This window comes from Diaphorina citri, unplaced genomic scaffold (assembly GCF_000475195.1).
Source record: "Diaphorina citri unplaced genomic scaffold, Diaci psyllid genome assembly version 1.1 scaffold570, whole genome shotgun sequence".
NCBI lineage: Eukaryota > Metazoa > Arthropoda > Insecta > Hemiptera > Psyllidae > Diaphorina > Diaphorina citri.
In genome coordinates this window covers 55,591-83,009 of record NW_007378004.1, presented here as the reverse complement: position 1 = coordinate 83,009, position 27,419 = coordinate 55,591, and the positions used below count along the sequence as shown (strand labels likewise).

The following is a 27,419-nucleotide window of genomic DNA, read 5'->3' as shown; positions in this document are numbered from 1 at the left end:
TTTTTTTTTTTTTTTTTGGCCCGTTTAGGCCTGTTTAAACTGTTGGCATAATGGGACTTTTTAGTCTTAGCCGACAGTATAAATAAGGTATATTAAATAAAAAAAAAAATATATATATATGTAAAATTGTAAATTGTGTGTAATGTTTTCAAAACAATCACAATAAATAAATTGAATTGAATTTTCAAATAACCTGAATGATCGAGACGGTCTTCAAAAAAAATATATAATAATAACTGATTTTCAACTCTTCTACCCAACCCAAGGTGTCTACTAAATGGGAAAATAACATTCCCTGACTTTTCCGGGTTTTCCAGTCAATCCAGTCCATTTTTTTTTTTTTTTTAAATTCTAGTCTAATTTTCCAAGAATTTCCACCCTATTCCCACTGCGAGCAGCCGATATTTTTTTTATTTCTTTTTTTTCTAAGCAATGCTCCCCGGTCTGTTATCTTTTTTTTTTAATTACTTCTTCAATTTTTTTTTGATGTGACTCTAAGGTAAGGACTTGAGTCCTCCATTAGTTGCACCATGAAATAACTGCGCCGCAGGCCAAATTTTTTCAAGATAATGACCCCTACAACCATTTCACCATTTCTCTCTTACGGTCCAAATTCAACTTTAACAAGAAAAGGGGCGAACAGAATATAACAACAGGGCCGCAGGCAAAATTTTTGAACACTTTGATCTAAATCTTCAGAAATTCGGTCTCATCGAAATTCTAATCTTCAACTCCGCAATTTTTTCAACACGCATGAACCTGAAGCTTGTCATAATTAAGGGAACAAATTTACACATCCTGAGGATGAATTTAACATGCAAAGGGGGGAAATGAGGAACAGCGCCGCAGGCGAAAGCGAGCACTAGAGAGGGCTATTCCTTACCGTCACTTCCGGTGAGCTCGTCGTAGCGCGGATCGAACTCGAGCGATCCCTTGATGGCCAACGCCGTCACCAGCTCCGGGGACGTCACAAACGCATGCGTCGCGGGGTTCGCGTCGTTCCGTCCGGTGAAGTTCCGGTTGTACGAGGTCACGATGGTGTTCTTCTCGCCCTTCTTGACGTCCTTGCGGTCCCATTGTCCGATGCACGGGCCGCATGCGTTCGCCAGCACCGTACCGCCGAACTCCCGCAGGGTTTGCGCCTGAGGCAGAATGTGAAGAAACGAGTTAATCGACAAACAACAAAATATATATTTATTTTTATTTATTTTATCATGATTAATTACCTAATTATTATTAGTAAAAATTGCTAAAAACCATAGAAAAATATACAGGGTGCGCTAGAAAAACACTGACAACGGCTCTGGGTAGGTAGATCTCATCACTTCCAACAAGGTTCTGTGGGTCAATTTCCTAACTTCTGCTTCGTTTCCGAGAAAAGTCCAAAAAACCACTTTTTTCGGTCGTAACTTTTTCATTTTAATCGATAAACAAAGGACGGGTCAACCACTAGTTAAGCCTAAAATTGGTGATTTTTCAATGCCTAGTTGTATGGAATGGGGTACCGTAGATTCGTACAAGCTTAACCCATCCTTTAGGGCTGTCCAGCCCCTACACCTAACCCTCAGATTGGGCTTTTTAGTCCGTCCTTCCTTTATTATTACTAATAATAAAAGGTATAGTGGACGGACTATTGTATTTGCTTTTTTTCACATTTTCTCACACAAATGAGGTCTGATCTTGAAATTTGTCGCGACGACCTATGAACTTAAAGCGAGAAAGTTTTAGATAACACTTCAGTCGTTATTTTAAGACCGGTTTTAGCGTCACCTATGTTAAGCTACGCCGAGCAAGGCCAATAAATGGATGGGTGACTTGAACCTTATATTGGGAATAAAGGGAGAACGGGCTCTAGTCTTGATTTTAAATCATTACATGAAAGTAAAATCGAAAAATCAAATCAAGAATAATAATAAACTGAATATTAAACAAATTAGGTAGGTACATAGGTATTAACCATGATCGAATAAACTACGGGCTAAAAAATTCCCGGAGGGACGGACCCTGCTTGTTGTGTATGGGGTTAATGGAGTATCAATACTTACAATGCCGTCCCGCTCAATCGTAGCTCGCACTTGTTCGGATCCCGGGGTCACATTGAATGGGGTCTTGGATTTGATCCCATGTGCCATAGCCTCCTTGGCAATGCTGGCACACCGCGCCATGTCTTCGTAGGATGAGTTGGTACAACTACCGATCAGACCTGAGAAACAAGAGATGACAGGGTGGCCCTCAAGTTTAGAAACTTTTACGAAAACTTTTGAACGGCATGCAACAAAGACGATTTTTTTTATATATATTATTATTGACCGAACGATACTGAGGTCCATGTTTTAACTCGACCGTTTTGCATTTGGTTTAGATGTTTGTTTATTTGTTTGAATGTGTGTTCCGCTATAACTCCCGATTGCCTGGTCCGATTTTGATGAAATTTGGTACACATGTTTCCGAATTTGATGAAATTTGGTACGCGGCTGTTCTACTACCTAACCTCTTCTGGGCTTTCAAGATAGCAACGAGTGTCCATGATAAAGTAAGTCTAATTTACACATGTTTCTTGAATCAAGACACGTCGATCCTTGAAATTTGGTGTCCCAGGTCCAATTTGGGTTACAAATTTTGATATCTATGTAAGATAAATTACCGCATTTATGACCCTCTTATACCGTTGTATATGAAATGTGAAATTCTGTTCCTTGAGGGCAGGTACTTACTGACTTTAATCTCGGTGGGCCAACCAGATTTCTTAGCGGTCTCTCCCACCTTGGAGATGGGATGGGCAAGATCAGGAGTGAAAGGTCCGTTAATATGAGGCTCCAGGGTGTTCAGGTCCAACTCGATAAGCTGTGGAGGACATTATTATTAATACACAATCAATTAGAGGAACGCTCCTATTTTCCAGTTTTTCTCAAACTGCCGTTCAGTGCAACTATTTTTTTTTTATTATTATTATTTATGTTTTTTTTTTTTGGTAAAACCATTTTAATGTTCTTTGCTGTAAAGTTTAAAACTTATTCCACAAGACCGCATACCTACTTACCCAGTGAGTAAAAAAAGAAAAATGAAAAACAAGGATCAGTTTTATGCTGAAATGCATGTTTTGGAGATAAATGTTAACGTAGCTTTTTTTCTAAATATTTTTACACCATTTTTGGACCAGGTGCTTTCGAAAAGAACACAGAATATTACTACACTACTGGTAAAAATTAGAAAAAAATTCGGGACCCCAACCGGAACTTTTTAAAAAATTGTCCGTTTTTGTCCTATTGCCCTATCCTTGTTTTTCATTTTTCTTTTTTTACTCACAAAGTAAGTAGGTATGCGGTCTTGTGGAATAAATTTGAAACTTTACAGCAAAGAACATTCATAATGGTTTTACCGAAAAAAATTGACCGAGCCGAAAAAAAAAGCAGTTTGAGAAAAATCGAAAATAGGAGCGTTCCTCTAATTGCTTGGCGCAGTGTATTAAGTTAAGGCGGTCTCTTCCTCCTGTTTGGACCATTAAAAACTCCTTTTTGGATGATTAAAAATTCTCCCATTAGTGAAATCTCTCATTAAGTCGTTGGTGGTCTAGAGCTGAATCTCAGCTGAAATTGTGTCGACTGAGGAGGAAACAGCTCAGGTCTATGGCATTTTCTTCTGACATTTTCATTTTCATGGCAGTTTTCCCTTCTTCAGTGATTCTCAACGCGCTTCCACCATTACCTGATCATATTTACAGCCCTCATCAGGAGTGAGCAAGCTCTTCTGGTATTTCAGAGCCTCCTTGGCAATATCTTCTCTCAGGGTCGATTTCAGGTAGTCGTACATACGCTTGTTGTACGGAAACAAAGAGGTGGTGGCTCCGATTTCGGCTCCCATGTTACAAATGGTGCCCATACCTGCAGGAGATTGGGAGAGAATTTATATTTTAATTCAAATAGAAAACAACAGCCAGCCTAGTTAGCTTGGTTGGTAGCGCGTCTGTAGTGATGTGTCGTGGGTAAATACCCACTGGGTGGGTAAATGAAAATTGGGTATTTACCCGGGTATTTATCCACCTCCAGGGTGGGTAAATACCCGGGTATTTTAAAAAAAAGAAGAAAAATAAACAAAAAACATCGTCACTTGATTTTTTCTTAATTTCCCGGGCACAATTCGACTGAGGCGCTTCTTGAAAATACCCGGGTATTTATAAAAATTGGGTATTTACCCGGGTAAATACCCAGGGTATTTACCCCAAAAATAAGTACCCGGGTATTTACCTATCACTACGCGTCTGCCTTGTAAGCGCTAGGCCACGGGTTCGATTCCCGCCCGGGGCGGATTTCATCCTGAACGGATAATGTTCGTTCTCGGGACGGCTGGCTTTCTCCTATCCTGTCTTCCTTCTCTCTTCGATTTCGGGACGATAAGACCTTAGCTCCCTCTGTCAAACATCTTTAAAAAAAAAATCGTAATGGACTCACCAGTACAAGAGATATTGTCAATACCGGGCCCGTGGTACTCAATGATAGCGCCAGTACCTCCCTTCACGGTCAAGATACCTGCCACCTGTAATAATAATATATTTTTTCATGAGCCTCCGTGGCCGAGTGGGTATAGTTCATCCAGATCAATGTGGCAACCCAAAATGAAGGAACCAATCAGATTGCAGGAAATCCTTACATTGTTGCAATTGAGGTGAAGGTCTATTTTTGATAAACTCTCTCTTCTAAAATGCAGAGATAGCTCTAAGTTCAGTGGTTGGATTCCAGAACAGGTAAGGTGGATATCGCCTTACCTGACTTTGTTTCACTGTCGGGGGAAGCACTGTGCAATATGCCTTCCCCTTTTAAAGATTCTCTACCATTGCACATGTGACATTAGACTGGCCCTTAGCTATAGAGGTGGGAAAAAAATCTTGGAAAAGTCTTGAATATCACTCGATTTCTAGTTCCATTTAGTGAGAAAACACTACCTAAAAAGTTTCAGCTCGATCGGACATCGCTGTCGACATGCTCAACGGCCTTAAAGTTTTCCGGCACTTTGGTTATGCAATCCAGGGGCATTATGTGGCGTTTACCCAGTTTCGAGTCCATAACTCCTAAACAGAGGGGTTTAGAACTTTTTATCATAGAATAAAACTTGTTTTAAACAATATTTACTACTATTAATCATTCAGTGGGACTCTTAAACTCATGAATTGGGCATTCCATTGAACACCAATATAAGTTTACAACCTATTCTGTGCAGTAAATATTGTATTCCATTAGGAAATATCTTAGTACCTACCTAATATACCTACTGTAAGTAATGTAAGCATGGAGGTGCCAATTATTAATTTATAGATAATACAATTATTGATTCAGTACTGTAGCTTAAGGACTATTAATATTCAATCTAGTAGGTAGTTCTCGACAGATATAGCAAGCACTATAATCAAGTTGGAAAAGTCGTGACCTCATCTTCTAAAAGAGTCTGGAATCAAACATATTTTTGCTAGCCCTAGAATGTTACCCATCTATCACCATAGTAAGAAAAAGAAGTGAGTCATTTTTGGTCTGTAATTATAGTTATAGGTAGGTAAGCATCTATGTATATTAGACTGGCCCTTATTTTCGAAGTATTAAAAAGTAATGATTATCACTCGATTTATGGTTCCTTTTGGTCTAAAAAAAAATGCTAAAAAGTTTCAGCTCGATCGGACATCGCTGTCGACATGCTCAACGGCCTTGAAGTTTTCCGTCACTTTGGTTATGCAATCCAGGGGCATTATGTGTTTTTTGCCCATATTTGTGGCTAGAACTAGTAGTTCTCTTTCAGAATTTCTTTTTATAATAGAATAAAACTTGTTTTAAACAATATTTGCTACTTAAAAAACATCAAAAGAACACAATAAATGCTAATTTAGATTAATTATTCGTACTATGATATAGAAAACTTTCGGAAAAATTAAGAACAAACACGTTTGGTTGTGAAAATTAAGAGAAAAATATTTATTTTGCCTATTTATAGCCAGGAAGCAATCAGTAACAAACAAGCATAACATAATTTATAGGGGCCGTCGCATCTTGCATGGCCACTCGGTCCGGCCGCAGACGGAGATAGGACACGCCCCTCTCGATTTCCTGGTTGTGTGGATCATCGATGTGAGAATAGAGGACCTTTTCCGAGAGTGTTAGGGGACGGTTCAGCCTGAAAAAAAGAAATCAAAACAATTTAATTTATTATTTTTTTAAAGCTGAGTGTTCCACCGCCGTTTTTATTTCGTAGCAATGAGACAACTGCTACATTAGACGCATGTGGTCTGTGTCGTAGCATGCCCATCCCGTAGTATGTCTCTCATCAGATGGGCGAGAAGAGACACAATACTTCCCGTTTAGGTGCTGGGTCAACACGAGAACACTAGAAAGTAACCCGTTGAAATATTTGCAGTCTGACTTTTTTTTTAGACCTATACTGTAGAGCCTCGATTATTTATTTCAACTCCAAAATCCATAGTTTTTTTTCAAAGGATATCCTACTATTATTCATCAAATTCACAATAATTAATTCTCTTTCTGAATAAAGCCCTTTAAGTACTAAAGTACTAATGTACTTTTAGGGTATTCTTTTAACTTGCTTATTCTTTTTCTTTTGTTCTTCTGGTTGTTTTCACCTCAACTTAATAAATTAGTTTCACACTTTACATCCCATGTACTCTCCTCAGCACACTATATAATCATTACATGAAAGTAAAATCGAAAAATCAAATCAAGAATAATAATAAACTGAATATTAAACAAATTAGGTAGGTACATAGGTATTAACCATGATCGAATAAACTACGGGCTAAAAAATTCCCGGAGGGACGGACCCTGCTTGTTGTGTATGGGGTTAATGGAGTATCAATACTTACAATGCCGTCCCGCTCAATCGTAGCTCGCACTTGTTCGGATCCCGGGGTCACATTGAATGGGGTCTTGGATTTGATCCCATGTGCCATAGCCTCCTTGGCAATGCTGGCACACCGCGCCATGTCTTCGTAGGATGAGTTGGTACAACTACCATAGCCTCCTTGGCAATGCTGGCACACCGCGCCATGTCTTCGTAGGATGAGTTGGTACAACTGCCGATCAGACCCAAATGTCAGCCCAAAGCGATCACCCTAGTTAGGGCTGATTGAGAGGCTGACGAAAAACGCCGACCCCGTCTGAACATGGGAATAGGTGAAGAAAAAGCGGTACAACTACCGATCAGACCTGAGAAACAAGAGATGACAGGGTGGCCCTCAAGTTTAGAAACTTTTACGAAAACTTTTGAACGGCATGCAACAAAGACGATTTTTTTTATATATATTATTATTGACCGAACGATACTGAGGTCCATGTTTTAACTCGACCGTTTTGCATTTGGTTTAGATGTTTGTTTATTTGTTTGAATGTGTGTTCCGCTATAACTCCCGATTGCCTGGTCCGATTTTGATGAAATTTGGTACACATGTTTCTTGAATCAAGACACGTCCATCCTTGAAATTTGGTGTCCCAGGTCCAATTTGGGTTAAAAATTTTGATATCTATTTGAGATAAATTACCGCATTTAGCATTTTTTTTTAGACCAAAAGGAACCATAAATCGAGTGATAATCATTACTTTTTAATACTTCGAAAATAAGGGCCAGTCTAATGTGACATGTTTGGCAACAATGCCTATTTTTTTGCTGTCACATTGATCTGGACACACTATAGGCTTGCACTCCGGAGTTCCCGGGTATGGGTATGTTCTATTTGGTATCAATTTTTTACCAAAACGGATATTTCCACCCATTTCCCAATTTTGAAAATTTGGACCGATTGCAATACTTTCATTACTAGTATAGCTCCGCTATACTGTTAGTAGTAGAAAGTAAAAAACAAAATATAAAAATCATAGAGAGATACAAATGAATGGTTGGCACCACCCACACATTTTAATCCAAGTGGCAAACCAGTTATAACAAAAGCAGGTATAACATTAGCCACTCTCTACAAATCATGATTTAAACAAGAGTGGCTGGCCTTACCTTAAGAATAATATCCTTCGGGGAGCTCCATCCTTTCAGGGCCCCGTCAAGACGCACGCCGATGACCTTGGGGCATTTCAACTCCCAGGGGATGTCTGCCATGACGTCTACAGCATCCGCACCACCTACACCGATACACAGACCCCCCAGGCCCCCACCGTTAGGGGTGTGCGAGTCCGTGCCTATCATCAGGAGACCGGGAAACGCGTAGTTCTCGAGGATGATCTGGGAACGAAAAATCGGAAAAATTCATGTATTACGGGCCCCCAGGCCCCCACCGTTAGGGGTGTGCGAGTCCGTGCCTATCATCAGGAGACCGGGAAACGCGTAGTTCTCGAGGATGATCTGGGAGCGAAAAATCGGAAAAATTCATGTATTACGGGATGGGCATGCTACAACACAGACCACACGAGTCTAATGTAGCAGTTGTTCCATTGCTACGAAATGACCAGGCAATCGGGAGTTATATCGGAACAATTAAACGTTCAAACAAACTAACATCTAAACCCAGCACCTAAATGGGACGTATTGTGTCTCTTATCGCCCATCTGATGAGAGACATACTACGGGGTGGGCATTACGAAATAAAAAAAGGCGGTTCTTTCTTCTTTTTCTGTTTAAATACCTGATTTTCTATTCTACATGTCCATCCCGTAATACATCCCTCGTCAGATGGGCGATAAGAGACACAATACGTCCCATTTAGGTTCACTTTATCCTAAACAGATAGGGTTCGTTCTCAGAACGGCTTGCTTTCTCCTATTCTGTCTTTCTTCGATTTTAGGACGATAAGACCTCCTTTGTTGAATAAAAAAAAAGTTTCTTTTCTCTATACGTCTTTGCAGGGCTTTGCTTTTCCCAGAATAAAATTCCATGACTTTTCCAGAATATGTCCATGAGTTTTCCAGAAAATTAGGGGGCGGGGGTACTTGAAAAAAAAAGGCAAGATTACCCCTTTATTAGGGGGGATGCACCGCAGACCGTTTTTCGGAAATACTTGATATGTATTTAATTTGAATTTTTCAATATTTTTTTTTTTCATTTTCGACCGGATGGCAAATTCCATGACTTTTCCAGGTTTTCTTTCAAATTTTCAAGGTTTTCCATGACTTTTTGGCCGATTTTCAGATTCCATGACTTTTCCGGGTCGCGTATAAACCCTGCTTTGTATTTTTATCTAGGTACATCATAGCTGACCGGTATACTATGCCCACAGCATGACCGTAACCAAGGAGATAAATTCCTATGACTGCACAATCGCAGCTAGGGACTCCTCACAGCTCTCAACAATATTAACCTTTGAAATTTCCGCATTGTCTAATCCCAGTCCAAGTTCAAAGGTTGTTTCGATCGAGAGAGTGAAAACAGAGGCATTTTTTTTGCTTTTATCATGAGTTTTTTCCCATATTTCTATTTGTGTTACGTATGAATTTCACTTTGTTTTCATCATTAGGTACTTATCTTATACCTAGTTTTATTTTGTTTCCATCATTAGGTGCTTCTGTTTTAATTTCACTTTGTTTTCATCTTGTCTGCCATGACGTCTACAGCATCCGCACCACCTACACCGATACACAGACCCCCCAGGCCCCCACCGTTAGGGGTGTGCGAGTCCGTACCTATCATCAGGAGACCGGGAAACGCGTAGTTCTCGAGGATGATCTGGGAACGAAAAATCGGAAAAATTCATGTATTGCGGGATATTATATTATATTTTCGTGTCCAGAAATTACACAAGCAACAAACAAGTTTAAATAACGGAAAAAATAAATCAAAGGGCAAACAGGCAACAAATTAACTAGGCTACCAGTAAAAAGATACACAAAAACAATAAAATTATACTTAATCAGTGATTAATGTCTCGTACCCATGTACCTAATAAGTGATAATATGTACATACCTACTATTACGGGATGGGCATGCTACAACACAGACCACACGAGTCTAATGTAGCAGTTGTTCCATTGCTACGAAATGACCAGGCAATCGGGAGTTATATCGGGACAATTAAACATTCAAACAAACTAACATCTAAACCCATCACCTAAATGGGACGTATTGTGTCTCTTCTCGCCCATCTGATGAGGGACATACTACGGGATGGGCATTACGAAATAAAAAAGGCGGTTCTTTCTTCTTTTTCTAAATAAAGTGGTGCAATATTAAACTGTGGTGCAATATTGATATAAAGGGACTACATGTCATGTCCTAATTCGACAGTCTAAATAAAGCACTAATTAACTAACTAACTTTTTCTTTTTAAATACCTGATGGATGATCCCAGATCCGGGATGCCAGAAGCCGACGCCATACTTGGCTCCAGCCGATCTCAAGAACTTGTACACCTCTTCATTCTGAGTCTTGGCCCGCTTCAAATCTTGTTCACCTCCCACCTGAAAATAAAATAGAATAGAATATACCTTGTTTAACCTGCTCGAATGAGACTAAAAAGTCCCTTTACCCCAGCAGTCTAAACAAGGTCTCGTTTATTTTATGGGTTAAATAAACATGGTATAACAAATTTTTAGAACCTCCCTAATAAAAAAAAAAAAAAATCTTGAAAAGACAATCTTGTTCATTTATGATGCCCGAAGAATAGAACAGAATAGAATATACCTTGTTTATCCTGCCAGAATGAGAGTGAAAAGTCCCTTTACTCCCGCAGTCTAAACAAGGTCTTATATTATTTCGCCTGGTAAACAGGAGGGCGTGGGTTCAATCCCAGCCGAGGTATGGAATTTTATCCTCAATATAATTTGAAAATTTGACCACAGTATAGTAACCTACTGCTGGAATTAAATTGAGGATAAAATTCAATACCTCTGCAAGGATTGAACCCACGCCCTCCTACCAGGTGATCCAGGTGAGCGCCTTGACCACTACACCACCGAGGCAAAAATACTGTCCACTTTTGGAAATGAACTACTCAAATAAGACTAGTGTGAATCTGTGAATTACAGTGCCTATGCCTATTGCCTATGGTAAGGTATGTTCAGCATGTTGTCTAATATTGTACCCATTAGTCAAGGTCATTACTAAGGTGTTAATTGCTGCTAAGACAACTGCTCTATCCATGCAAGTAGAGTATATGTACCTAGTACCTACCCATCAGTCAGAGTACACTATTTCAGTCAAACCTTACACTTTTGTACCCATCACTCAGAGTCTGAAATTTTAAACTATTTTACTTAAGGTTATTTATGAAAATGGTTACTTAAGAGTTGGTTATTTTCTTATCTATCCCGACTCGGAGTTTTGTCTATTTTATAGACATTTTCAAGGGAAACTGTTTCCCTTGAAGTTTCCTTTGAAAATGTCTACAATAAAATAACTGTTTCCCTTGAAACTTCCCTGGGAAACTTCCCTTGAAAATGTCTATAATAAAATAGATAAATAGAAGTCCGAGTCAGGATAAATAACCAACTTGTAATTATCCATTTTCATAAACAACCTAAGTAAAATAGTATTTACTTACAAAGGATGTCAAAATTAAATAAATTCATGAATAGTGAAATTTTAGAGCTGGAAACTTCCTTGTCTAAAATTTGAGAATCTTTGGTTTAAAGCCTAGTTAGCTTACTTTGTAGAGCGTCTGCCTTGTAAGCACTAGGCCACGGGTTTGATTCCCACCCAGGGCAGATTTTATCCTGATGTGATAATGTTCGTTCTTGGAATGGCTGGCTTTCTCCTATCCTGCCTTCCTTCTCTCTTCAATTGAGCTCATTCTCTCTTCTGCTTTCAGACTGGAAGGTTCTCTCTGCTCCCTCTCTCCTCTCTGTGATATCTCCAAATATTTCAACATGATTTTTTTTTTTCAACAAGAGTTTCCATTAGAGTATTTAAGATGACCAAGGAGTCTTTCCTATGTAACTTTTCACGAGAAATCAATCGGTGTACATGTAAGGGTTCTAGGAATGATGGTTCACGAAATATGCGCTTGTAACTTGTAACAAGCGCTTTTTTTTTTAACAGGTCTTGTTTATTTTTCCATAAAATGTAATGTTATTATATTACCAATCAAATATATAAGAGCTTGTTTAGACTACGAGGGTAAAGGGACTTTTCAGTCCTATGCTGGTAGTATAAACAAGGTATACGAGTATTCCATAAAAACTCCCTTTCGAATCATTGAAAACTCCTGTTTGTATTAATAAAAACTCCTTTTTGGATGATCAAAAATTCCCCCGTTGGTGAAATCTCTCATTAAATCATTGGTGAAATCCACTAGAAGTGTATCAAACGTTGGCCGGTAGCCAGCCTAGTTAGCTTGGTTGGTGGCGCGTCTGTCTTGTAAGCGCTAGGCCGCGGGTTCCATTCCCGTCCGGGGCGGGTTTAATCCTGATGGGATAATGTTCGTTGTCGGAACGGCTGGCTTTCCTCCTATCCTGTCTTCCTTCTCTCTTCGATTTCGGGACGATGAGACCCTAGCAGTTACTGTTCCCTCTGTCAAACCTCTTAAAAAAAAAAAAAAAACCTTGGCCTGGGCGCTTACCTGGGCCTCAATCAAATGGTCGCAGTGAATGGTCGAGGGAACGGCCACCTTGGGCAGGCCGGAAGAAATGAACTGAAGCATGGCCATCTGGGCCGTCGCATCTTGCATGGCCACTCGGTCCGGCCGCAGACGGAGATAGGACACGCCCCTCTCGATTTCCTGGTTGTGTGGATCATCAATGTGAGAATAGAGGACCTTTTCCGAGAGTGTTAGGGGACGGTTCAGCCTGAAAAAAAAAGAGAAACCAATACAATTTAATTTATTATTTTTTAAAAGCTGAGTGTTCCACCGCCGTTTTTATTTCGTAGCACAATGAAACAACTGCTACGCGCTACATTAGACGCATGTGGTCTGTGTCGTAGCATGCCCATCCCATAGTATGCCTCTCATCAGATGGGCGAGAAGAGACACAATACTCCCATTTAGGTGCTGGGTCAACACGAGAACACCAGAAAGTAACCCGTTGAAATATTTGCAGTCAGACCAAAGTCTGACTTTTTTTTAGACAAATACAGTAGAGCCTCGATTATTTATTTCAACTCCAAAATCTATTGTTTTTAAGAATATCATATCTTATCAGAGGAAAATCGATCATAGAAAGTGACCATTTCAACCTCGATCTTCACATAAGCTCTGAACTTCGTACAGGGACGCATACAAAAAAAAAAAAATCGTAATGGACTCACCAGTACAAGAGATATTGTCAATACCGGGCCCGTGGTACTCAATGATAGCGCCAGTACCTCCTTTCACGGTCAGGATACCTGCCACCTGTAAGTAATAATATATTTTTTCATGAGGCTCAGTGGCCGAGTGGGTGTCACACTAGGCTTGCACTCCAGAGGTCCCAGGTATAGGTATGTTCTATTTGGTATCAATAAAAAATTGTTGCCAACCTAAATGTAAGCCCAAAGATTGAGAGACTGACCAACCCTGTCTGAACACGGGAAGGTGAGGAAGAAGAAGAAGAGTAAGTTACCTATCTAATTGACAAAGTTTCAAACTAAAAAACTGCAGAATACAAATATATCAGTTCTTCACACACTTACCGTTTCCGAATAACCTGCAGGTTCTGTTCAAGCTTAGTGTAGGGAAGTGGGGCCTTGTCGAACTTGCTCATTGCCACTTTGCCCGAGGCATAGGCAATCGGGGACTGGTGGAAACATCTCTGCTGAATTTCTCCGCACAACTTCTTCCATGGAACCTGAGGGGAAATAATTTGGTAATTATGCAGAAGGCACATTCGTGCAAAAAAAAAGCTCCTTTTTGTATTTAACCTAACCCTATAATAACACTAATCACTGCTCTAATTGTGAAAACTCCTTCTTGCATTTAACCTAACCCTATAATAACACTGGTCACTGCTTGTTTGTGCCAGTTCCTTTGGTAGCAATATTCCACATAAGTAGGTACGTGACTTCTGCACAAGTACCAATTTAAGCATTATTTGTGACCAATTTATGTCGTCATTTAAGCTGTCATGTACCTGGATTGTCTTTCTTCTGACAATCATAGAAAAGGTGGACAGTGGACATAGGTGGGTCAAATTTGCCAAACACAAACTTGACCTTAAGGTTGACAAAAAGGGCAAACCTCACAAGAAAGTTTTTAATCGACAACAACTCGAGTGAAAATTCAATTCAAACATCTTTGAAAGCATGCCAACTCCCAAAGTCAGAGGTTAAATTGAAGTGCGAAAATTGCACAGGCAGATCATGGTAGGTAAGTAGGTATCTATTGAGGTAAACTAACCTGGCGATGCAAAACTCCCGTACAGTACACCATGGTTCCTTAGGGAAGACACTCAAAAGTTAAGATTTCAACGAAAAAAACACACACAAGTTCAAGTTTAGAATTCAGTGTTTCATGTCGACACCATACGGTCGAATCGCTAGCACAAACTGATGAACTGATCTCTCTGAACGTTTTTATCTGTTATCAATTTCTTTTTTCTTTTACAGAAAAAATTGACCGACAAAAATAAAATTTGTCTGAACTCAAAACTCAAATCCGTCAGATAAAAGGGGAGCGTGGAATCAGCTGATTGAAGTAATTTTGAATGCGTAAAAAACGCCTGGAAATTATTTTGTGTATAGCACATTGCCTACTTATGCTACGCAATGTGCTTGAAACATTGCATACCTAAGTTTAGAAAGTATTTTATTTCCAGGCGTAACTAGTAATGAAGATTTTTAGTCCTTCCTTCTTTTATTATTACCTACACAATACCTAGTAATAAAAAGGTATAAGGGACGGAATACTCACTTATAGGTAAGTATACTTACACTTACGTATACGTAGGCTGTAAATTTACTCATACACAAATTTCCTGGACCTCTAGGACGAGTGCCTAACGTTGTCATTGACGTTAACAACACCAACAACAATAACAACAACAACAACAACAACAACAACAACAACAACAACAACAACAACAACAACAACAACAACAACAACAACAACTTGACTAAACTTGAACTTGAAATGATATTCTAATGACTCATAAATTTGATAATCCAGTCACTTTTTCAAAGCAACCTCACCTGGCTAAAAGTTAGAGAAGAGATATAAATAGATCATGATTCACAAATCCCACTCCTACAAGTCTAACATTATGTTTAGATAGAACTTTGTTAACCTCCCTATGATGGAAAAGTTTATTTTGAGTTCCTAAAAGATGAACAAATTCTTGATGGAAAAAAAAGCTTAGAGATATATTATGTACTGACATCCTCACTCATATAGGGTGAAACCAACCTCAGTGGTGCAGTTGTTAACGCGTTGGACTTTTGAATCTGGAGGTTGGTGGTTCGAGTCCAAGTCAAGTCATAAAATTTGTCTACATTTGTGACAAGCATTTAAATATACCTACTAAACACAAATAAAAATTCCTTTTAATACAGGTTGAAATAAAAATCAAATCTCAAATTATTTCTGGTAAAGCAGAGAGCTTTTTCACGACCTTTGTGGATATCACAGCATTACTAAGTGGAGAGCAGATTGAGGTGGTTTGGACATGTAGAGAAAAGAGACGATGTGGGAAAGAGAGTAGAGAGTTTAGGTATAGGGGGCAAAAGGAGAAGGGGTAGGCCGAAAATGAGATGGAGAGATAAAGTGGAGGAGGACCTTAGAGAGAAGGGATGGAGAAAAGAGGATTGCATTGGATAGACGGAAATGGAGGAGTAGAATACAAGATGGAAGACCCAAAATAGCATTAGGGTAAGGAGTAAAAGAAGAAGAAGAAGAAGAAGAAGAAGAAGAAGAAGAAGAAGAAGAAGAAGAAGAAGAAGAAGAAGACTAACACCCATATTTATGAACAAAATGCTGGCTCTTAAGTTCGTGCTAAGCATAGTCTCAAGGCATTTGATTGGTCAATTTTAACTTGAGACTGATCTAAGAACGATCATTCTTGTTCATAAATACGAGTGTAAGTGCCTCCTTTGCATCAATTTCCATATCAATCTCTTTACACTGGTAATGCCGCCACTCGATTAAAGTAGCTACTCAATTTTCCTCACGAGGCTGAGTTGTACCCCGAACTCAAATCACAGAACCGAAAAAACTTCGACCTCGCCGGGACCTCCGATGTGCAAGCCCAGGGTGATACCCAATCGGCCACGAAGGTTAGGTACTATCCAAAGATTATGGGTTTAGAATTTTTTTTATAAATTGGATCCTCTACAACAGTGGTTCTCAAACTTTGCTCAGCAATATTTCTAATCTTTGTTTTGAGGAAATGTAAAGTTGTGAAGTAGGAAGTGAATGTTGTGCATAACTGAGCGATAGTATGTTCCTTAGGTAGCGCCGACCAAGGGTGTTCGACCTTTGCACATCTGGAAGAGCTTGTGATAGCATAGAAAGCAATACAGGTTGTACCGGGTTGGGATGAGACAGGATATTGTTTCTACAGTTTGGCATGGGAGTGGTAACTTAAAAACAAGGTTAGTTTACCAACCTCGCCTATCTCAACCCGGTACATAAGAGAGCTTTTTCACGACCTTTGTGGATATCACAGCATTACTAAGTGGAGAGCAGATTGAGGTGGTTTGGACATGTAGAGAGAAGAGACTATGAGTATGTGGGAAAGAGAGTAGAGAGTTTAGGTATAGGGAGCAAAAGAAGAAGGGGTAGGCCGAAAATGAGATGGAGAGATAAAGTGGAGGGAGGACCTTAGAGAGAAGGGATGGAGAAAAGAGGAAGCATTGGATAGACGGAAATGGAGGAGTAGAATACAAGATGGAAACGCCGACCCCAAATAGAATTGGGATAAGGTAAAGTAAAAGAAGAAACATCATAACCCTGCCTCCGTGGTGTAGTGGTCAAGGCGCTCGCTTGGTAAACAGAACGGCGTGGGTTCAATCCCAGCCGAGGTATGGAATTTTATCCTCAATATAATTTAAAAATTTGACCACAGTATAGTAACCTACTGCTGGAATTATATTGAGGATAAAATTCAATACCTCTGCAAGGATTGAACTCACGCCCTCCCGTTTACCAGGTGGTCCAGGTGAGCGCCTTGACCACTACACCACCGAGGCAAAAATACTATCCACTTTTGGAAATGAACTACTCAAATAAGACTAGTGTGAATCTGTGAGGTACAGTGCCTATGCCTATTGCCTATGGTGAGCTATGTTCAGCATGTTGTCTAATATTGTACCCATTAGTCAAGGTCATTACTAAGGTGTTAATTGCTGCTAAGACACTGCTCTATCTATCCATGCAAGTAGAGTATATGTACCTACCCATCAGTCAGAGTACATTATTTGAGTCAAACCTTACACTTTTGTGTTAGGTACCTAAGCTATACCTCAGTTTTTAGTACTAGGTAGGTAATTTATTTCTAGGCTAAAAGCAGAGAGCTTCACTCTGTTTTTAGCCAGACTGTCATTGTAGGACAAAGTAGACTTGATTGTCTTTAGGCAAGTACCCATCACTCAGAGTCTGAAATTTTAAACTATTTTACTTAGGTTATTTATGAAAATGAATACTTAAGAGTTGGTTATTCATCCCGACTTGGAGTTTTGTCTATTTTATAGACATTTTCAAGGGAAACTGTTTCCCTTGAAGTTTCCCTTGAAACTTCCCTTGAAAATGTCTATAATAAAGTAGATAAATAGAAGTCTGAGTCAGGATAAATAACCAACTCGTAAGTATCCATTTTCATAAACAACCTAAGTAAAATAGTATTTACAAAGGATGTCAAAATTAAATAAATTCATTAATAGTGAAATTTTAGAGCTGAAAACCTCCTTGTCTAAAACTTTAGAATGTTGAGTTTAAAGCCTAGTTAAGTAACTAGCTTACTTTGTAGAGTGTCTGCCTTGTAAGCGCTAGGCCACGGGTTCAATGCCCACCCAGGGCAGATTTTATACTGATGTGAAAATGTTCGTTCTTGGAATGGCTGGCTTTCTCCTATCCTGCCTTCCTTCTCTCTTCAATTTCAGGGTGATAAGTCCTTACCAGTTACAGTTCCCTCTGTCAAACCTCTTAAAAAAAACACCTTGCAAATATAACTTGTGTAAGCATAAGCACCTACCTGCCTAGATAAACCTGAAGTAGTGATGGGTGATCAGTGGCATAGATTTTTACTAGAGCAATGTTATCAGGCCAAATTGATAAGCTGCCAGTGGACTGATGTAATAATGATCGAACTACATAATTTGATCATAGCTCAATTACTTAATGGGAAATGTTCTTTTAACACAAATAATATTATTTTTCAGACAGACCACTGAATTTACTTCCTACACCTATCTATTGCCTACTAGATAGGTAGGTAGGTACCACCTTAATTCTCTTAAGTCTTCTACCTTAACTTTAAGCAAATTTTATTTGATATTCCTGGTCGGACGTGAAAATAGATGCGAAATCTCCAAAACCCGAACTTTCTACGATTTGTCCGGTTTTCTGATAGGCTTAGAAACACACCTATACCTTAGAACTTAGAAACTTAGACTTTAGAAACAGAACTGCCTACCTACACACTAAACTTTGACCAAGTCCAACTAACTACGACTTGTCGAATTCTCTCTTAGGTATCTACCTATGGGGCGCTATATGTGGTATAGTATCTGGCCATGCCTACAGTTAATAGTTTTCACAACGCAGAAGTTACAAGTTCGATACTTTGAATTCTAATCCATTCAGTATTACCTACGGTTGAGAATTTAGAAGTCAGTTGTGATTCTGAATTCTGTCCGTTCGCTTTGAAGACGCGAGGTTCTTTTCGTGAACTTTCAAATTTTCGTCGAATTGATTGTTTTTCGAGGTAAGTTTGTGTTTTCGTTTATTTATTTATTAAATAATTTTCATGACAGGTGTTTTTATTTTCTATTAACATTATTTTAAGGTTCTATTTTTTCATGTTTTTTCAGAAAAACACGTTTCTTGAAGACGCGAGGTTCTTTTCGTGAACTTTCAAATTTTCGTCGAATTGATTGTTTTTCGAGGTAAGTTTGTGTTTTCGTTTATTTATTTAGGTATTAAATAATTTTCATAACAGGTGTTTTTATTTTCTATTAACATTATTTTAAGGTTCTATTTTTTCATGTTTTTTTTTCAGAAAAATACATGTTTCTTTAGAAACTTTTGCGTATTTGGAATCTTTCATAGATTTTTTGCTCGAGCGTGGGTTGTAGATACCTAATGGGTATTTTTTTAAGACGCAAAAAAAAGAATCGCTCTTAGCCTTTTCTCAGATTTGATTTTGGCTTAAGCTTTTATGAGTCTGAGCCTTTTTTAAGACGCAAAAAAAAGAATCGCTCTTAGCCTTTTCTCAGATTTGATTTTGGCTTAAGCTTTTATGAGTCTGAGCCTTGTTTTTTCTTGTTTTCCTATATCTATCTAAATACTTTTTTTTTTTACTTTCTATTTTTTCATTATTATTTTTCAGTCCTACTTGGTTAGTTGTTCTAGGTAGATAGGTACTAGGCAGGCATTCTAATCTCGATTCTTGTTTTGAAAACGGGGAATTTTGGCATCTCCACTAATTTTGAGTTCCTAGATATCTTATAGATGAATGGGCTACATCTTATCACTGATTTTCGGTAACTGGAGTTTTGGCATCTCCACTAATTTTGAGTTCCTAGATATTTCTTATAGATGAATGGGCTACATCTTATCACTGATTTTCGGTAACTGGAGTTTTGGCATCTCCACTAATTTTGAGTTCCTAGATATTTCTTATAGATGAATGGGCTACATCTTATCACTGATTTTCGGGCAAGTCAAAATTGACCAATCAAATGCCTTGAGACTATGCTTAGCACGAACTTAAGAGCCAGCATTTTGATCATAAATATGGGTGTAAGTGCCTCCTTTGCAATCAATTTCCATATCAATCTCTTTACTCTGGTCATGCCGCTATTCGATTAAAGTAGCTACTCAATTTTCCTCACGAGGCTGAGTGCACCCGGAACTCGAAGCACAGAACCGAAAAAACTTTGACCTCGCTGGGACCTCCGACGTGCAAGCCTAGTGTGATACCCAATCGGCCACGAAGATTGCTATGCAAAAAAAAAAAAAAAAAAAAAACAAAAAAACAAAAACAAAAAAAAACAACAACAACTCTGCAAATCAAACAAAATTACGAAATGCCCACCTAAATAATAATGATAATGGTGGTGGTGATGATAATGATGACTTTGTCTTCTACCATAGGGGGGGACAGAATTAGAACTCTCTATGACAGCGATTCTCAACCGGGGGTACGCGAGAGACCCTCGGGGGTACTCATTATGATGGTGGCGGGGGTACGTGAGATTAAATCCGGGTACCCAAGGGGTACGTGAGCGAAACAAGGTTGAGAATGGCTGCTCTATGATAATGTAGACCTGTAGAGCCATAGGATATGGGGAGCCTCCCTAATAACGTTCTGGGTAGCACGCAATGTCACGCCCTTCTAATTGAAGTTTGATGCCTTATACGCAACAAATGATACTCGTAGTCCTTATCAGGGCCTTATTTAGGGAGAAGGCCGAGGGATAGCCCTTTGACAAAGTTCTAGATACGGCCCTGGTCTTTATGTCTCCTCCAGAAGGAGTATTAGGTGTGCTTTACCATTCAATCCTGAATAAACAGGACTTGTAAGCAGGAGAAATGGGTGAACTGAAAAAAAACAATGCTTTATTCGAATCGCGTTTTAGCGCAAAATTTCGAAATAATTATGGGCCGAAGAAGGGATGGGGTGTTGCCAGCTGAACGAGAAATTATTTAACTAGAAAAAATGATAAAAAAAAAAATAAAAAAAAAAAAAAATAATAATAATAATAATAATAATAATAATAAATAAAAAAACTAGATATGTATCAAGCAAATCAAGCATGTTAAAAATCTACCGACCTTTATTTCAATAAAATATACAAAAAGTCTTAAAGTTATAAATAGACATGACTTTAGAAGAGGCTTGACATGACCAAATGGAGAAAGTGAGAACATCATACAGGCATGCTATGAAAGACGAGCATGCTATCATATGCTATGGCACCATACCAGAAAGTTCCACATGCCTACAGCGTAGAAGTATTTCAAGGTTTTCTAAAGCTCGGTACACACTACCAAATGTCTCCCGACGCAGTCTTCTAACCTGCGCTTTCAGATCGACAGATCGTTGCGTGTGTACTACACACACTACCAAATGTCTCCCGACGCATTCTTCTAACCTGCGCTTTCGACAGATCGTTGCGTGTGTACGCGATATGTGCGTAAAATTCTCTTGTTTAGATTTGAAATTTGAGCAAATATCGTGAAACAACCTGCCTCGATGGTGTAGTGATCAAGACGCTTGCCTGGTAAACAGGAGGGCGTGAGTTCAATGCCAGTCGAGGTATGGAATTTTATCCTCGAAATAATTTGAGAATTTGAAAACAATCGGACACACTACCAAATGTCTCCCGACGCATTCTTCTAACCTGCGCTTTCGACAGATCGTTGCGTGTGTACGCGATATGTGCGTAAAATTCTCTTGTTTAGATTTGAAATTTGAGCAAATATCGTGAAACAACCTGCCTCGATGGTGTAGTGATCAAGACGCTTGCCTGGTAAACAGGAGGGCGTGAGTTCAATGCCAGTCGAGGTATGGAATTTTATCCTCAAAATAATTTGAGAATTTGACCACAATCGGTATAATAGTAGTAGCCCACTGCTGGAGTAAAGGGACTTTTCAGTCCTATGCGAGCAGTATAAATGAGGACTATTATTATTAACCTGGACTTTCGATAGATCGTTGAGTGTGTACGCGACTTTTGTTCAACTTTCTCTTGTTGAGACCTGAAATTTGCGCGAATATCGTGTCCATAAGCAATGATCCGTCGAAAGACTAAGGTGGAAGACCATCACGGTGGTAGACATATCGTGTGTACCTTGCTTAAAGCCGATTCTATACATAATCTATCCCCATACACACTATCTCGGGTCTGTATCTTATCCATAAGATTATGATCATCCTAGGTTTAACCTATGAAATCCTAAACAAAAACCTGAGCTCTGCCTGCAGGCTGCGTTATCCTCAGCTCTGGAACGGTACCCTTCTGTTGTATAATTATAATCAAGCCATAGTGATGGTAAACCTTGTAGTCAAGCACCTTTAGAAGATATACACATGATAATTCATATTACCTATTTTATATTCTGAGAAACCCAAACTGTATCCCTAGTAAGTATGTACGATACACTTTTAGGTGCAATAGTCCTACATACTGGACTCCGCACACGGGAATTTCGTCAGAAAAGATCCCCATTTCAATGTAATGTAATGTAATGTAGGTACGATACACAGATGACTATTAATTCATATAGGTACATTGTATTACTATCACTGATGAACATGAGTATTCCTAGTATATGTAACCATGTACATATTTATTATGATTTTATCTATGAGAGGAAAAATAATAACTCGGATTGGCCTGACGCACTGCCGAGCGCTCCCATTTTGACGGTAAATGGGACCCATCTCTACCACACTCCCTAATTAGCTAATTACTCAACATTAAAAGGCAAATATTAAACTAAATATAAAATTCGGTACCTACCTAGGTATGTTGTTACAAAAATTTCAAAGAATGGGATTAAAACCAAAAGCTGAAAATACTGAGCCGGATAATGATGTTAATGAGAAGAATCACAAGGACTACCCTGTAATTCGATCAATCAGTGTTCAACAGGCAACAGGTGAGTCTTAGAAGAAAGTTCACATGCTGTTTGACCAGCGTGTTAAGTAATCGCCTGACTTCAACTAATGGTTATAAAAGTGACTGAATTGAACTGGTGGTAGGTAATTATTGAAGTTGTACCGCCAGAAGCTCTGATATCCGGGAGGCAGACCAATTTTATTTCTCCATCGAAAGTTGATGCCATTGGTTAGCCATTGGTTCTAAGCCATTGGTTCTATCGATATGGGACCTTCAATCGATTCAACTGATTTAACCTCTCATGTGAAATCAATGATCGAATATTGAACGAGAATTTCAAGTTCGATCAGCCCAAACTGGGGGCCCCGCGCCTTTGAAACTGCCCCGGGCCCCGCGGGGGGCTAATCCGGCCCTGGGTAACTGGAGTTTTGGCATCTCCGCTAATTTCGACTCCCCTCTTCTTTAGATTGAACTGAGAGTGAGAGACCTAACTAATCGAATTTCCAAGAACACATTTTTCTTTTTCTTCTTCTTTTTGACTCGCTTCCAAAAAGTTGACATATTTTTTATAATAATCATTTCACTTTCCCCCTTTCTCTCTCTAGCTGTACTCATGGAACTTTTTAGTTTTATTATTTATTTATTATTTTTTCTTAGTTTCTTTGGTGATATTAGGTACGTTTTATAACTTTTCTGAAGTACGAAATGAAAAGTGCGTGCTTGGTACCATACTACAGGTTGTGGTCATGTACCGGGTTGGGTTGAGACAGGAGTACAGGACTAGTTGAGACAGGATATTGTTTCTACAGTTTGGCATGGGAGTGGTAACTTAAAAACAAGGCAAGTTTACCAACCTTGCCTATCTTAACCCTCAACCTGGTACATAACCACAACCACAGTTCTGTAATGTTTCTAATGGGTTTCCTGTTGTCATTTTCAGGGTTACTTCAAAGTGAGACGAGGCAGAAATATCTGTGGTGTAGCAACTTTGGTGTCTGGAGTGGAGACAGACTAACTGTAACAGATCGCAAGTTCGATTCCTGCATGTAGAAAACGGTATCCTAAACAGATGAAATTCGTTCTTGGAACGGATGGCCTTCTCCTATTCTGTCCTTCTTCTCTCTTCGATTTCGGGACGATGCAATGATTGAAATTACTCTGTGTGCTTTTTAGCGAGCGGTGATAGCACGTTAAATGGAACAGTTCTTTTAAAAAATGTAAATACTTTAGCTCAATATATGTGTTCAATAAATTTATTTTTGTTTAAATGTACCTATTTATAAATATATTATGTTGAGCGGACTTATTTTCTGAAGAGCTATAGTGGACCTTTATCCGTAATCTTTCATGCATTTACCCTTGCAATCTAATAAAATGAATAGGTATATGTTGTGTTGTGTGTTTTTGTGTGTTTTTTCGAACTTTATGCCTGGCCAAACCGCTCATCCGATTGCTATGAAACTTTGTCAACTTATTGCTTGCACTGCCGTGAAGGTTATAGGCTATTTTCCGGTTCGTTTTTGTTAAGCTACGCCGAGCAAGACCATTAAATGGATGAGTGACATGAACGGCCATGCCTTAAGGATTTCGGCTAGTTCCTAATAAATAATAATGAGAAGTTTATTCATCAAATTCACAATAATTAATTCTCTTTCTGAATAAAGCCCTTTGAGTACTAATGTACTTTTAGGGTATTCTTTTAACTTGCTTATTCTTCTTTTGTTCTTCTGGTTATTTTCAGCTCAACTTAATGAATTAGTTTCACACTTTACATCCCATGTATTCTCCTCAGCACACTTTACAAATTTGTCTGAACTCAAAACTCAAATCCGTCAGATAAAAGGGGAGCGTGGAATCAGCTGATTGAAGTAATTTTGAATGCGTAAAAAAACGCCTGGAAATTATTTTGTGTATAGCACATTGCCTACTTATGCTACGCAATGTGCTTGAGACATTGCATACCTAAGTTTAGAAAGTATTTTATTTCCAGGCGTAACTAGTAATGAAGATTTTTTACTTTCCCTATTTTGAACAAATTCACAGCTAAAGCTGTAGGTTTATTTTACAAGAATATTAAAACAAGTAGGTAATCTTATCCTATAGGAAGGAAAGTAATGTAATCGGATCAAATTTTCGATGGTCAATTTTTAGTGCCAAAACACCTTTTAAGGTCCCTAGAGCCTAAATCCAAAGTTTCAGACTTCCAGAGGAACACCTTGCTTCAACTCAAAGATGAAATGGTTATCAAGTAAGTAAAGTACCACTGGCCAGCCTAGTTAGCTTGGAGGATAGCGCGCCTGCCTTGTAAGCGCTAGGTCGCGGGTTCGATTCTCGCCCGAGGCGGATTTTATCCTAAACAGATGACGGTCGTTCTCGGAACGGCTGGCTTTCTCCTATCCTGTCATCCATCTCTCTTCACTTTTATGATGATAAGCAACCCACTCTCTCCTTCCAGAGGAACACCTTGCTTCAACTCAAAGATGAAATGGTTATCAAGTAAGTAAAGTACCACTGGCCAGCCTTCTTAGCTTGGAGGGTAGCGCGCCTACCTTGTAAGCGCTAGGTCGTGGGTTCGATTCCCGCCCGGGGCGGATTTTATCCTAAACAGACGAGGTTCATTCTCGGAACGGCTGGCTTTCTCCTATCCTGTCATCCATCTCTCTCTTCACTTTTATGATGATAAGACCTTAGCTGTTTGTATATATCAATACATTACTAAGTGCCTCCTTTGCAATCAATTTTCGTATTTCAATGATCTTTTTACACTGATAACCACTGGTCGCTGAAAAAAACTTAGACCACATTTGACGCTACTCGATTAAAGTAGCTACTCTGTTGTCCTCACGAGGCTAAGTGCACCCCGTGTGATGGGTCCCAAAGTAGTTTTTTTTTTTTTTTTTTTTTTTTTTTTTGCCACCGCTTTTTGAGCGAACGTAGTTAAACTTGACCGTTTTGCAATGGGTTTAGAATTTTAGATGTTAGTTTGTTTGAATGTTATTTGTTCCGCTATAACTCCCGATTGTCTGGTTATTTCGTAGCAATGAAACAACTGCTACATTAGACTCATGTGGTCTGTGTTGTAGCATGTCCATCCCGTAATACATCCCTCGTCAGATGGGCGATAAGAGACACAATACGTCTCATTTAGGTTCACTTTATCCTAAACAGATAAGGTTCGGCATGTCCATCCCGTAATACATCCCTCGTCAGATGGGCGATAAGAGACACAATACGTCCCATTTAGGTTCACTTTATCCTAAACAGATAAGATTCGTTCTCAGAACGGCTTGCTTTCTCCTATTCTGTCTTTCTTCGATTTTAGGACGATAAGACCTCCTTTGTTGAAGAAAAAAAAAGTTTCTTTTCTCTATACACCTTTGCAGGGCTTTGCTTTCCCGGAATAAAATTCCATGACTTTTCCAGAATATGTCCATGAGTTTTCCAGAAAATTAGGGGGCGGAGGTACTTGAAAAAAAAAAGCAAGATTACCCCTTTGTTAGGGGGGGAATGCACCGCAGACCGTTTTTCGGAAATACTTGATATGTATTAAATTTGAATTTTTCAATACTTTTTTCATATTTGACCGGATGGCAAATTCCATGACTTTTCCAGGTTTTCTTCAAATTTTCACGGTTTTCCATGACTTTTTGGCCGATTTTCAGATTCCATGACTTTTCCGGGTCGCGTATAAACCCTGCTTTGTTTTTTTATCTAGCTACATCATAGCATGGCTGACCGGTATACTATGCCCATAGCATGACCGTAACCAAGGAGATAAATTCCTATGACTGCACAATCGCAGCTAGGGGCTCCTCACAGCTCTCAACAATGACCTTTGAAATTTCCGCATTGGCTAATCCCAGTCCCAAGCTCAAAGGTTGTCTCGATTGAGAGAGTAAAAAATAAATCAAAGGGCAAACAGGCAACAAATTAACTAGGCTACCAGTAAAAAGATACACAATAACAATAAAATTATAGCTAATCAGTGATTAATGTCTCGTACCCATGTACCTAATAAGTGATAATATGTACATACCTACTATGTACATACCTACTATTACGGGATGGGCATGCTACAACACAGACCACACGAGTCAGTTGTTCCATTGCTACGAAATGACCAGGCAATCGGGAGTTATATCGGAACAATTAAACATTCAAACAAACTAACATCTAAACCCAGCACCTAAATGGGAAGTATTGTGTCTTCTCGCCCATCTGATGAGAGATATACTACGGGATGGGCATTAAGAAATAAAAAAAAGGCAGTTCTTTCTTCTTTTTAAATACCTGATGGATAATCCCAGATCCAGTGAAAACAGAGGCATTTTTTTTGCTTTTATCATGAGTTTTTTCCCATATTTCTATTTGTGTTACGTATGAATTTCACTTTGTTTTCAAAATTAGGTAGTTATCTTTTAATAATTTTATTTTCCATCATTAGGTACTTATCTTATACCTAGTTTTATTTTGTTTTCATCATTAGGTACTTCTGTTTTAATTTCACTTTGTTTTCATCGGGTACTTTGCTCAGCAATATTTCTAATCTTTGTTTTGAGGAAATGTAAAGTTGTGAAGTAGGAAGTGAATGTTGTGCATAACTGAGCGATAGTATGTTCTATAGGTAGCGGTAGCGCCGACCAAGGGTGTTCGACCTTTGCACATCTGGGAGAGCTTGTGATAGCATAGAAAGCAGTACAGGTTGTACCGGGTTGGGATGAGACCGGATATTGTTTCTACAGTTTGGCATGGGAGTGGTAACTTAAAAACAAGGTTAGTTCACCAACCTCGCC

General features: G+C 38.9%; 2 protein-coding genes across 5 annotated transcripts in view; one reads left to right on the top strand and one right to left on the bottom strand.

Annotated features, from left to right (window-relative positions):
• Positions 1 to 14,440, bottom strand: part of LOC103510188 (probable aconitate hydratase, mitochondrial) — a 26,669-nt gene extending 12,229 nt beyond the window's left edge. Inside the window, exons 1-10 of the mRNA XM_026824307.1 lie at positions 14,246 to 14,440; positions 13,543 to 13,697; positions 12,494 to 12,719; positions 10,269 to 10,394; positions 8,002 to 8,226; positions 4,449 to 4,533; positions 3,706 to 3,881; positions 2,715 to 2,844; positions 2,046 to 2,203; positions 884 to 1,142 (exon numbers count right to left, since the gene is read on the bottom strand). Coding sequence (XP_026680108.1) covers positions 884 to 1,142; positions 2,046 to 2,203; positions 2,715 to 2,844; positions 3,706 to 3,881; positions 4,449 to 4,533; positions 8,002 to 8,226; positions 10,269 to 10,394; positions 12,494 to 12,719; positions 13,543 to 13,697; positions 14,246 to 14,278 — 1,573 coding nt within the window. The 5' untranslated portion in view covers positions 14,279 to 14,440. The remainder of the gene's footprint in view (positions 1 to 883; positions 1,143 to 2,045; positions 2,204 to 2,714; positions 2,845 to 3,705; positions 3,882 to 4,448; positions 4,534 to 8,001; positions 8,227 to 10,268; positions 10,395 to 12,493; positions 12,720 to 13,542; positions 13,698 to 14,245) is intronic.
• A 4,165-nt stretch (positions 14,441 to 18,605) lies between these two features.
• The window catches only part of LOC113467860, a 56,400-nt gene continuing 47,586 nt past the window's right edge, over positions 18,606 to 27,419 (top strand). For 2 of the 4 annotated variants that reach the window (XM_026824308.1, XM_026824309.1), the window contains exon 1: positions 18,880 to 18,945. The gene's annotated coding sequence lies outside the window, so the exon portion shown is untranslated. Of the gene's footprint in view, positions 18,765 to 18,879; positions 18,946 to 27,419 lie in introns of those variants that run through there. The other 2 variants (XM_026824311.1, XM_026824310.1) reach the window with 2 other exon arrangements.